Source organism: Podarcis muralis, chromosome 6, assembly GCF_964188315.1.
Source record: "Podarcis muralis chromosome 6, rPodMur119.hap1.1, whole genome shotgun sequence".
Taxonomy (NCBI): Eukaryota; Metazoa; Chordata; class Lepidosauria; order Squamata; family Lacertidae; genus Podarcis; species Podarcis muralis.
This window is the reverse complement of record NC_135660.1, coordinates 87,521,789-87,534,893: the sequence shown is the minus strand read 5'-3', so window position 1 is coordinate 87,534,893 and position 13,105 is coordinate 87,521,789. Positions and strand designations below refer to the sequence as shown.

At 47.1% G+C, this 13,105-nt stretch overlaps 1 protein-coding gene across 1 annotated transcript; it reads right to left on the bottom strand.

Moving 5' to 3' along the window:
• Window positions 1–2,931: 2,931 nt before the first annotated feature.
• Window positions 2,932–12,565, bottom strand: NDUFB8 (NADH:ubiquinone oxidoreductase subunit B8). The gene is made up of 5 exons (XM_028728961.2): window positions 12,407–12,565; window positions 8,689–8,815; window positions 6,547–6,646; window positions 4,386–4,541; window positions 2,932–3,102 (listed from the first exon to the last, which is right to left on the bottom strand). Exons 1-5 carry the CDS (start codon window positions 12,501–12,503, stop codon window positions 3,013–3,015), a joined length of 570 nt encoding a protein of 189 aa, XP_028584794.2. The 5' UTR covers window positions 12,504–12,565; the 3' UTR covers window positions 2,932–3,012.
• Between the last annotated feature and the right edge of the window lie 540 nt (window positions 12,566–13,105).

The following is a 13,105-nucleotide window of genomic DNA, read 5'->3' as shown; positions in this document are numbered from 1 at the left end:
GCAACCCCAGATTCAGCCAAAACTGGACCTAATGGTCAGGGGTCCCTTTACCTTTACCTTACTTTATATCTGGAGACTCTTGAGAATCCCATGGACTGCAAGAAGATCAAACACATCCATTCTTATGGAAATTAGCCCTGAGTGCTCACTGGAAGGACAGATCCTGAAGCTGAGGCTCCAATACTTTGGCCATCTCATGAGAAGAGAAGACTCCCTGGGAGAAACCCTGATGTTGGAAAAGATGGAGGGCACAAGGAGAAGTGGACGACAGAGGATGAGATGGTTGGACATTCTCGAAGCTACCAGCATGAGTTTGACCAAACTGCGGGAGGCAGTGGAAGACGGAGTGCCTGGCGTGCTCTGGTCCATGGGGTCACGAAGAGTCGGACACGACTAAGCGACAACTTTAAATCTATGCAGCTCTTCATTTATTTTTCTCCCCAAGCTACTCTATTCCATTCCCAACTGGCTTTCATAACCCCTGCCCCCCTAGCTTATTCATCAGGCTGTTCTGGGTGCTTCTTACAGTTTCCCCTCCCACCTCCCATTTTCTGCACTTCTGGAAACATCAGGGTTGCCCTGGTTACCGCTCTCTTACGTCCGACTGTTGCAGCCTTGGCTACGTAAGAGGCAGCTCTCGTCTCTGAAGAGCAGAGCACGCGGCAAGCAGGGCTAGCCGCTAAATGTTGCAGGGTGCTCCTGCATGGCGGTTCCCAGGTTGAAAAATTAATTAGCATTGGAACACCGGATTTTGTGTTTGTGAACTTTTAAAGTGCAACCAGTCTGCGTGCAAGCCAATGGACGACTACTTGATTTGGCTGGGGAGGAAGCAAAGGCGAGAGAGCTCCGCTCAGTTGGACCCACCAACCTTCCCACTCTGCTCATTCTCTCGCTTTCTTGCACCCAGATTCCCTCTGCACCTCTCCCGGTGCATCTCAGCCGACAAATGCTTTGTATGTCCCATTGTATCCACTGGTGCTTACTCTCAGGAAGGCGTTAAGATCCCCGTGCTATCTGGATCTGAGCAGCCTGATCCTCTGCAGTCTTAACAGTCACTGCCTTTTCTGGAAAGGTCCTGTATTCTCCACCCCCTTATAATTACGTGGGGAGGGGGCGGAGGGGGAGCATTCTCTCTGACCCTCATATGGCACCGCAGCTGCTCCCACCACCCCTCCATATGCCGGGGGTTAAATTTAGTCAAAGTGCTCATTCGCATCAAGGAGCGGACTACATCGCCGGGTTGTTGTTAAGCAGCACTGCAGCAATGTTGGTGGGATGCTGTTTCGTTATTACAGCAAGCTTTGTTGTTGAACTGACCTGCTCATGCTGCTGGGGCGAGACATCTTTATAAAGGGATCTTTAAAATGCACTCGGATTGAACACATACCACTATGCAAAGGATCATTCTCTTTGGCTTGGTGTCAAGTAACCCAGAGAAACAAAATTAGAATTTCCCTTCACCTAATTGTATTGCATTGTATAGCCTCCGTGATAAAAAAATAGAGGTATTCTATTTATGCAATGCCCCTATTCTCACACTCATTCCAAGGGTTTATCCACTGTTAACTTTGCTGCAGGCTTGTGTGTAACTCCTCTACTCCTTCATTTATTCTTCAATACTCTGTTTGTTTGTTTTTATTACTGGTGCTGGCTTTTTTTTATTTCTTACACATGGTGAGAGTTCTCATTTGGTTCTGCTTGTTTCAGGCCTGAGGGGATATTTTTTGGTAGCAACTTGTGATCTATAGATTTCTGTGACAATTCCTTGTGAGTTGATAGCTAGGTTTTGATGAAGGGCAAGGAAAAGCTTTCTTTTTGAGGTCACCTTTTTTGATTTTCCGTCATTGCAGTTTGGCGCTGTACAAGTGGTGGTGGAGCGGAGGTTACTGGGTTGTTTTTGATTATGTATTTAGTGGTTTTATATTCTGATTTTATCTTGTGGACTGCCCTGAGGCCCAAAGTTATAGGGCAATATACAAATTTAATAAATAATAATGATAAATGTTTCTTTACTGTGGATCAATGGATTTTTAAATAGAAGACAATTTTATCTATTATCACATTTATATCTCACTGCTCAAAGCTGCATATATAACTGTCCTCCTCCTCATCTTTCACAAAAGCCCAGACACATAGCTCAGGCTGTGACTGGCAGGAGTTAATTTTATGTCGGAATGGGCACTTGAACCCAGGCCTTAGCCTGACAAGCCAACCACACAGTAGGTGAGGTTGTCTTATTTTCTTTTGCTGACTGTTTGCCCCTCATTCAAAAATAAGCTGGTCCAGTGCTACTTACTGAATAACCTGGATGTTTGTCAGAATATTGGTGCTCATTTGTTTTTACTTTACAATATTTCTGAGTCATGCTGTATTGATCTTACTCTGTGTGCCGATTCTCACATGACGCAAAAGGTTCTGAAGGAAACAAGGTTACGCATAAAAGAACTCTCTTTAGGTTTTAGAGCGACGCGGGTGGCGCTGTGGGTTAAACCACAGAGCCTAGGACTTGCCGATCAGAAGGTCGGCGGTTCTAATCCCCACGACGGGGTGAGCTCCCGTTGCTCAGTCCCTGCTGCTGCCAACCTAGCAGTTTGAAAGGACGTCAAAGTGCAAGTAGATAAATAGGTACCGCTCCGGCGGTAAGGTCAGCGGCGTTTCCGTGCGCTGCTCTGGTTCGACAGAAGCGGCTTAGTCATGCTGGCCACATGACCACATGCTGGCTCCCTCGGCCAATAAAGCGAGATGAGCGTCGCAACCCCAGAGTCAGTCACGACTGGACCTAATGGTCAGGGGTCCCTTTACCTTTATGCTAAGTCCACATGGGCCACTGTACAACATACTCATACAAATCAGAAATAACTAAGTAGAGGCTTTCATGGTTGTGCCCTCCCGTCCTGTTCTCCCCCCCAAAAAAAACACCACACCAGGATCTTGAGAAGAGTGGTGTACAGTTTGTTTTATAGATAATCCTGATCAGAGAGGATAAAAGAGGAGTTGCAGTTCCAGCCCTCCTTATATCTCATAGTGCTTCACCACAGGTGTTTCGCTGGGGTCCCCACCTCGTGCCACATGCAGGTCGCCGTAGGGAAATTGCTTTGGGCCCTGCAGAGAACAGGAGACAGCGAGAATTAACTCATCACACTACATATTTATAGAGTACAGAACCAAGAGGCCCAAGTGAACCCTTTTAAAGCAACAAAATACCTGCCAACCCACATGCTGAATCTGACCATGTCCCCCACTTTTCGTTTGCTCACAAGGCCACCTGCATGTGGCCTTTCTCACTTAAGACAGATGATTATCACCTGCCAAACAATCTATTGTGAGCAGTAAGAACCCCATCCTTGTAGACCAAGTTCAAGGTTCAGGGATAGTTTGTTTTCAGGGGAACCATTTCTTTATGGGGCTACCTTTGAAGGTGACCCGGAAACTACAACTAATCCAGAATGCGGCAGCTAGAGTGGTCACTGGGGGCGGCCGCCGAGACCACATAACACCGGTCCTGAAAGACCTACATTGGCTGCCAGTACGTTTCTGAGCACAATTCAAAGTGTTGGTGTCGACCTTTAAAGCCCTAAACGGCCTCGGCTCAGTATACCTGAAGGAGCGTCTCCACCCCCATTGTTCTGCCCAGACGCTGAGGTCCAGCGCCGAGGGCCTTCTGGCGGTTCCCTCACTGCGAGAAGCAAAGGTACAGGGAACCAGGCAGAGGGCCTTCTCGGTAGTGGCGCCCTCCCTGTGGAACGCCCTCCCATCAGATGTCAAAGTGATAAACAACTACCTGACATTCAGAAGACATCTTAAGACAGCCCTTTTCAGAGAAGTTTTTAATGTGTGATATTTTAGTGTATTTTTGGTCTCTGTGGAAGCCGCCCAGAGTGGCTGGGGAAACCCAGCCAGATGGGCAGGGTACAAATAATATATTATTATTATTATTATTATTATTATTATTATTATTATTATTATTTATGGGGATCCATCCAGGGCTGCAACTCTGACTTTGCTACAGCAGATTACATTCCAGCCACATGCTGGAATACACCTGTGGGTATAGGGCGATATACAAACTTAATAAATAATAATAATAATAATAACTCACAAGGTTTACACCCCACCCCTCTTCTATGTAGGCAAACCAGAGGCACGATCACAGTTCAATGACACATTCCAGCTGGGCAACAGAAAGTGTGGCTTGGAGAGAGGGGCATGGCTTAGGGAGAGTCCTGAGGAGCGCAGATGACTCCCTAGCCTGAGGTTCCCCAAATCTTTTAACAAAAGACAGAAAGTGGTGTGTCCCCCCAGATGATATGGGGCACTGGAGTCTAGGTATGAACTTTAGAGATCTCTCACAGCCAGATATTCAAAAAGGCTGACTTGTAACTCACCACAGGCTGGTAGGATGGAAATATCTCGCCAAGAAAAAACATGGAGACCATGAAGCCAATGAAGCCGAAGAGGTACTTAAACATTGTGTTCCGGGGCACTAGAGTGGGAGAGGTGTCAACCCGGTTCCGGATGAACATATCAAAATGCCAATGCAGCTGGTCAAAACAAAGGGGAGGTGTGGTTATATATGGCCAACACCACCTGCGAGTTATCTTGGGGTTATTATGGAGATGGGAGAGGGCTTCACACATGTTTACTGCTAATACTATGAACCAGGGGTTGTCTATGGGGGAGCTTAGACATGGACTAGTTCACATCGCAGGAATAAATCTTCCCCTTGAACTGATGTGACAAGCAAACAAAGTTAGTTGTGAAGACCCAGTAAAAAACCAGGAAGGGGGGGGATCACCCAGTTTCCTTGCATGGCCCCCTTCCAGACTTGTTTTGCTTCCCCCACAAAAAACAACAACAAAAAACTGATTTCTTCTGCAAATAAGGGACTCTGCTGTGATGAGACATCATCCTATGATGAAATTTCCTATTTTGTATCTTAATATACTGTATTTTCTGGCGTATAAGACTACTTTTTAACCCAAGAAAATCTTCTCAAAATTCGGGGGCCGTTTTATACGCCGGCTGCAGCAGCAGCTCCGGCAGCAACTCCCCACCAAAGGTTAAAATGACAACAAATTAAATCAGAGGACACCAAGCTCTCTAGATGAAGCAGAAATACGCTTGAAAATTGGCCCCAGAAGCCCCCGGCCACTGGGAAGTGGAGTGGATTTCCGAGCCGGACTGGAGACTGGTTTTTAAAATTTTTAATTGGTGTGCGTTGGAAGAGGAGTAGTCTTATATGGCGAGTATATCCCAAACTCTATATTTAAACTGGAAAAGTTGGGGGGGTCGTCTTATACGCTCAGTCGTCTTATACGCTGGAAAATACGGTACTCTCGCCTGTGATCTTCACTCCTCCAACTCTGTTGCCCTGATCTGCTTAGAGACCTCCTGCTCCCTGAAACAGAGCCATCCATTCAGCCTTGATGCTGTTTATGTCATAGAATCATAGAGCTGGAAGGGAACCAAGGATCATCTAGTCCAGGGGTCTGCAACCCGCGGCTCCGGAGCCGCATGTGGCTCTTTTACACCTTTGCCGCGGCTCCGGGGTGGATACTAGCGAGGGGAGGAGGCGCATTGTGCGCCCCAACACTCCCCACTGTGGAGGGCGCTGTACTGGCTGTGACGTCGCATGGGGGCGGTGCGTGCGTTAGTCACGCGCCGTCCCGACGTCACCTTCCCGCCCACCCACTACATTGTAAGGGGCATGTACGCTGGTCACTGTTTTGAAGGGGAGTGAAGAACACACACACAAAAAAAGGTAACTTGTTAATTTAACGTTTATTTCTATGAGGAGGAGTAATTCTGAGGGGTCAAACAAAGAAATAATAAAAAAGTGACAAAAAAGTTATTTTTATAATGACGAGTTTTGCGGCTCCCAGTTTTTTTTCCTTTGGAAATGGGTCCAAGTGGCTCTTTTTGTCTTAAAAGTTGCAGACCCCTGATCTAGTTCAACCCCCTGAAATGCAGGAAGTCTGGGTGATGTCTAGGTGACATCATCCCCCTGAATGCATGCACCTTCTCTTATTAGTCTTCAAGCCACTGATAAAGATCTCTCTCTAATATTTGCCTTCCCTTGTTAAATCTGTGTTTCCAGGAGAAAACACATCCTATGTGCCTATAACTTCAGTTGCTTCTGCTTAGCCCTTAATACCAGAACCTTCCCGTCCCCTCCCTCCCTATCCATGTTTAGACTAAGTTCTTAGGAAAAGGACCTGCTCAGTTTGTGTTGCATTGCAAAGCACCACAAGTATTGATGACACTGAGTGACTTCCTACACTGCAATCAGAAAGCAAAATATCTGCAAGGTCAGAATCTATTTTTAAAACACATACAATTATCATTTTCATACTCAAAACTTGGATTCTAAAGTGTCAATGCGTGTACACTAAGTAAATTCAAAAACAGGAAGATCTTTTGAGCTTGGAAGCATCAGAATGTGATTCAGTAAAAAGTCTCAACTCGGTGCTACTCTCCCTAACCCAGATAAATATGGACTGCAAACTGAAATCACAGAAATGGAACACAAAAAACTATCATCCTTACGGTCTCGCCGTAGTTACGCCTTAACTCAGGATGGTCCCACTGATAATAAGGATCTCTCTCATGCTGGGATCGGTCAGGAAGCTTGGGATAGTCACCGAAACTATGAAAAGTATATAAGGAAGTCACCATAAATCCATTGCACTACTAGACAAACAGAAAAATGCTTACAAGAACAATAATACAAGAGCAGAAGAGACAGCAGGTAAAGCATCCTATAAAGATCTGAGTACTCTATGTTTATGCATTAAAAAATACTCAGCCATTTCATCCTGTAAAAAGCAATATGCCTGTGTTTTACCATTTCCCAGTTTTCCTAGTTTGCAGGTTCTGTGGGATATAGTGTGATATACCACTAAGTCATGGAAACAAAACCCATTCGGAGTTGTGTATTTAATTAAAAATATGTATCACAGGGTTAGAAAAGATCCAAATTCCAATCAGGAAGGAAGGGGGAGAGAGGGAGGTAGACTGAAGTTTATGTCACAGTGGCAGCTACTGCCACTTTAATATTATTACAAATGTGAGCTAAGAGAGAGGATCCTCCATGAATTAGGCCAATGTTTCTCAATTATGAGTCTTGAAGAGCTTCATACTACAGGACATTAACATGGAATTGTTTGCTTACATTTAAAAACTTTAGATTTAATGATGTTGTATTTCAGCAGTCACCAACCTGACCCCCTGGGTATCTATGGAGTCTGTTAAAAAGGTCTCTGTAAATATTGCCCTCCAAATCAGCAATGTATGAGGGCCTATTTGCTCTTCCTGCTCAGTGCCTGTGTGTATTGGCTCGGCATCTCTTACACTGAACAGGTCCCCTTAAACATGCCCACATTTCATTGGATGCCATGATTGGACATCAACCCTCCCTTCCGTTCTGAACATAGAAGGCGTGCAAAGAACTGCTCTCTGTGAGTGAATGCAGAAGTGGCTGACCATTAGGTCCAGTCGTGGACGACTCTGGGGTTGCGGTGCTCATCTCGCTTTATTGGCCGAGGGAGTCGGCGTACAGCTTCCGGGTCATGTGGCCAGCATGATTAAGCCGCTTCTGGTGAAGCAGAGCAGTGCACGGAAACGCTGTTTACCTTCCTGCCAGAGTGGTACCTATTTATCTACTTGCACTTTGATATGCTTTCGAACTGCTAGGTTGGCAGGACCAAGCAATAGGAGCTCACCCCGTCGCGGGGATTCAAACTGCCGACCTTCTGATCAGCAAGTCCTAAGCTCTGTCGTTTAACCCACAGCCCCACCCACATCCCTTAAAGGAGTAGTTTGCAGACCAATATTTTGGATACTAACATTTTCAACACAGGGACGTGGGTGGCGCTGTGGGTTAAACCACTGTGCCGCTTGGGCTTGCCGATCGAAAGGTTGGTGGTTTGAATCCCCGCGACGGTGTGAGCTCCCGTTGCTCAGTCCCAGCTCCTGCCAACCTAGCAGTTCGAAAGCACACAGTGTAAGTAGATAAATAGGTACCTCTCCGGTGGGAAGGTAAACAGCTTTTCTGTGCACTGCTCTGGTTTTGCCAGAAGTGGCTTAGTCATGCTGGCCACATGACCCGGAAACACTGTCTGTGGAAGCGGACAAACGCCGGCTCCCTCGGCCTTTAAAATGAGAGGAGCGCCACAACCCCAGAGTTGTTTGTGAGTGGACTTAATTGTCAGGGTCCCTTTACATTTTAACATTCTCAAGTGGGTTTGGATAGGGTAGGAATTTTCCCTATTTTAAAATCCTCAGGCGCTGCCCTAACCTCATGTTGCTAATGCAGGTTCATTTCCCTAGTTTTCATTACTCCTTGGTAAAAAGCGGACTAATAACCCAAGTCACTGAGTTGATATGAAGATGAACAAATATCTCAAATGTGGCTCACGCTGAAAGAGACAGTATTGACCTGAATATGTGCTTAAAATTGTCCCTTCCTTTGTGGCTGGCCTTGCAAAGTCCAAGGGGGTTTCCAAGATGGTGTGGTTGGATTCCCACTGACTGAATTTCAGGAAAACCATCTGTTATTGCTGGGGGTCAAAAAGCATGAATATTAAGTTTATTTTACCCAAGTGTCTGCAAACAATACCAGGAGAGGCATATGCTTTTCACAATCCCAGCTCCCCACATCACCCAATCTTTGAGTCAAGTATACCTCACCCCATGCCATCATCTGGATAAGGTTCATAGTCCTCCAGTCTCATGTTGTACTTTTTTGCCGCAGCTGCCCGTTCCTCCGGAGTTTTGGGGTAAGGCCCAGGCAGCAGGTCTTTTGGCGTGTCCGAAGCTAGAGGAAGAAATGCAAGTTAAGCCCAAGGCTACAGGGGGAAATAGCAGCTTACAAAGAATAGATTCCTTCCAGTAGCACCTTAAAGACCAACTAAGTTAGTTCTTGGTATGAGCTTTCGTGTGCATGCACACGAAAGCTCATACCAAGAACTAACTTAGTTGGTCTTTAAGGTGCTATTGGAAAGGTATCTGAAGAAGTGTACATGCACACGAAAGCTCATACCAAGAACTAACTTAGTTGGTCTTTAAGGTGCTATTGGAAAGGTATCTGAAGAAGTGTACATGCACACGAAAGCTCATACCAAGAACTAACTTAGTTGGTCTTTAAGGTGCTACTGGAAGGGTATCTGAAGAAGTGTGCATGCACATGAAAGCTCATACCAAGAACTAACTTAGTTGGTCTTTAAGGTGCTACTGGAAGGAATTTTTTTTTGTTTTGACTACGGCAGACCAACACGGCTACCTATCTGTAAAAGAATAGATTGTTCAGAGCAGGAACAGTACAGTGCTGTAGAACAAAAAGCTGAATTCATTTAGGCCTGCATTAAAGGAAGCTTTGAATTCGCAGTTAAGGAAATAAGCGTACAGCTGTGTTCGGCAGCACACGCACCTCACGGCAAAACTGGTGGGGTTGCCACTGAAAATGTCAATGTTCTCCCCCTTCACAATCTAATACTTTTGCCAGATCTAGTAGTGTCACTTCCCTGCATTTTTTCTGACCTCTGTGACAGTCAATGATGTGGAGCAAGTGTAGGGGAACACACAGCAAGCTCACATAACACGGGAAAATCTGCAGAAACAACCCCAACATGGGTGTGTTTCCAGCAGCCCTGCATGTAGTCTAGAATCACAGGCGATTCCATCCTCAGTCACCACCTGCCATTCAAAATGAGAACTAAAGCAGAGATCCAGAAGCACAAATCCCTGCCCTTTATGCAGAAAGAGCACAACATTCTGCATAAAGCGCAGCGGCAGCTAGGGGGTGAGGGGTAGAATGACCAGAAGAGTCTAATCAATAAGGGTGGGGATGTGGAGGTTTGGCATGAAGGTACCCTATAAAAGCCTCTCCCAGGCCACAGCTTTAAGAATAGCAGAAGTGACTGCTACGGCGCTCTGTGTGTGTGTGTGTGTGTGTGTGTGTGTGTGTGTGTGCGTGCGTGTGTGTGTGTGTGAGAGAGAGAGAGAGAGAGAGAGAGAGAGAGAGAGAAGAGAAAGGAAGAAAGGAAGGAAGGAAGGAGGGGATTCCTTTAACGATTTCAAAAGTTATGTGACCTTGTTGTTCAAGTCAATCTTTTTTACATAGTTTAATGTATTGTGGTATTTTATGACTTGCTATTTTTATTGATTATAATTTAGTAATGGTTTATTGTAACTGTTGAGAGTAAATTTCTCTTTAATCATTATTGGCTGATATTCTGAGAGTTTAATTTTATTGTTTATTACAGGCTGATGGATTACTGAATATTCTTTATTTTACATGTTTATTTTAAGTCATTTTTAAATTATGGCTTATTTGTATTGGATCGTTGTAAGGTGTGTGACCTTTCTTGCATATTTTGTTGTCTCTTCAGCTTGTAAGCTGCCTTGTGTATAGCAATACAGAATGCGGTATGCAAATTAAAAGTGACGATGGTGATGAAGATGATAGAAGCAACACAGGAAATTGAGAAGACGTGAATAGCCCAGATATTGTGCTGGCAGGAGCTGGCTTTGGTTTCCTCTCTCTCTCTTGAAAGCCACCATCACCCTCGGTGCCACTTAACAGGGAATTCTAACCTGGGACCCAGGACCTTCTGGTCGCATGCAATCAGGAATGAAGCCCCACTAAATTCACAGCACAAAAAGAAAACTAGAAAACAATGAAAAACCAAGCCACAGCCCAATCCCACCCTCATTTACTCAGTGATAAAGGCAGTGTTTGTTCATGGAGCTTTCTCCCAAAGCAAGCATGCAAAAGGGCTGCAGCCACCGTTGGAAGATTCATAGAATTGCAGAGTTGGAAGGGATCCTGAGGATTATCAAGTTCAACCCACTGTAATGCAGGAATATGCAGCTATCCCATATGGGGATCGATCCTGCAATCTTGGTGTTATCGGCACCATGCAGCTGTCCCATATCAACTGAGGTATGCAGTGACAGGTAAAAGGAAGCTCTTCTTCATGCAGCATATAGTCAAACTGTGGAACTCGCTTCCACAGGAGGCAAGAGGTGGACATCAACCAGAATGGATTAAACAAATTAATGAAGGAGGAGAGGACTATTAATGGCTTTGCCCTCAGCACATGGAGGCAGTGAATGTTTCCAAATTCCAGTTGCTGGAAATCATGAGTGTGGGATTTCATACACCACTTGATGATAACCCTCAAAGCAGTATACAGGAAAGTAAGACGCTAAAACCGAGAACCTTTAAAATGTGGGAAAAATTAAAACACTGAAACAGGTTAGAAACCACCTCTAAGCACCTATGCTGGCTTCCCCTAAACAGGAATGTCTTTTTAAGCAGGTGCCAAAAGAGTGCAGTGAAGATGTCTGCTTGGGATCAATAGGGAGTTCCCAAAGTGGTAGGCGCTACCTCACTAAGCAACCAAGTTCTTACAAACACAGAAAACCGGTGTTTGGTGGCACCCGTAGGTCGATCGCAGCCTCAACTTCCTCCCCTCTCAATGGACCCCCAGGTGAAGAGGAAGGGGACCTCCACACCTGAGGGAAAAGTGACCCCCCAACTTGAGGTGGCCCTCACCTGTAGAGAAGTGAGGGGATGTTGACCTCACACCTTAGAGCATGGTGACCTCCACCTGAGGGGAAGGTGACGCCCCCTACTTTAGGGGAATGTGACCCTCCCCACCTGTGGAGAAGTGAACCACCTGTGTGAAGGGATGCTGACCCACCACCTGGTAGTCACTGACCTGCCCACCTTAGAGCATGGTAACCCCCACCTGAGAGGAAGGTGACTCCCCCTACCTGAGGGGAAGGTGACTCTCCACCTAAGGTGACCCCCCCATCTGACAGTCATTGAATCTTGAAGGAAGGTGACCCCTCCATTTGAGAAAGTGGCCCCCCGCACCTGAGGGGAAGGTGACTCCCCCTACCTCAGGGGCATATAATCCTCCCCACCTGAAGTAGTGACCTCCCTCACCTGTGGAGAAGCGACCCCCCCAACTGAAGGGATGCTGACCCCCCCAATCTGAACCCTGAAGGAAGGTGACCCCTCCATTTGAGAAAGTGGCCCCCGCACCTGAGAGGAAGGTGACCCCCACCTGAGGGGAAGGTGACTCCCCCTACTTCAGGGGAATGTAATCCCCCCACCTGAGGTAGTGACCCCCCTCACCTGTGGAGAAGCGACCCCCCCTATCTGACAGTCATGGAATCTTGAAGGAAGGTGACCCCTGCATTTGAGAAAGTGGCCCCCAAACCTGAGGGGAAGGTGACCTCCCACCTGAGGGGAAGGTGACCCCCCACCTGTGGGGCAGTGACCCCCCCGAAGGGATGTTGACCCCCACAACCCGCCCGCCTGAGGGGAAGGTGACCTCCCCCGCCTCCCCCCTCTGCACCACCCCATGGGAAGCGGCGGCAGCAGCAACTCACGGACCGGCACGGGCGCCGCTCGGAGCCGCCGCCTTCCACGCCAGCGGCCGCAGCAGCTGGAGAGGCCGCAGCCGGAAAGCAGCGGCGCCGCCGAACGCCATGGCGGCCCTTCAAGCGCCGAAGGGAACTCTGGCCTTGGACGGCGGAAAGGGGCGGAGCTAAGGAGGGGGGGGAGGCGCGCGGCGCGCTCCGTCGCGCACATCATAGACGCATTAAATGGCGGCCTTGGTTCCCCGGATGTCGTTTGGACTACAGCTCCCATCATCCCCAGCCTTTGCGTCGCAGGACCTAAACCCCCGCGCTTCCGTTTGACGCCATTCCACCGCGTGCGCACGCGCGCAATCACGCGCCGCCGCCGCCTCTCAGCCGGGCGGAAGCGGCCTCTTCCCTCACGGGGAACAGTGGGTCGATTTACAGCGCACGCGCGGCTAAGGGCTGGTTGCTTCTGTGGCCTCTTGCCCCCCCCCCCCCCCAGCAAGAGACAGGGCGACGGGGCTTTCGTGCTCTCCCTCAGCTGAAAGTGAAACGTTTAATTTAATTGTCGCGTTTTATTTATTTATTTTTCAATTTTTTTTCACTGGTTTTCACAACATTATAAACAAACAAACACATAAAACAAACAAACATAAATCGTAGCCTTATTAAAAATTACACTTATTAACATTGTTAAGTGACTTCCTCACTTCCCCTTGGTTGTATGTCC

Bases quoted from the DNA above. Each gene is read 5' to 3' on its own strand.
- NDUFB8 (XM_028728961.2), bottom strand. From the start codon at position 12,503: ATGGCGTTCGGCGGCGCCGCTGCTTTCCGGCTGCGGCCTCTCCAGCTG. The intron at 4,542-6,546 runs GTAAGGATGATA...TGTTTTGACCAG, and splicing joins GGCGTAACTACGGCGAGACC to CTGCATTGGCATTTTGATAT. The intron at 3,103-4,385 runs GTGAGTTACAAG...TGTTCTCTGCAG, and splicing joins TTCCATCCTACCAGCCTGTG to GGCCCAAAGCAATTTCCCTA.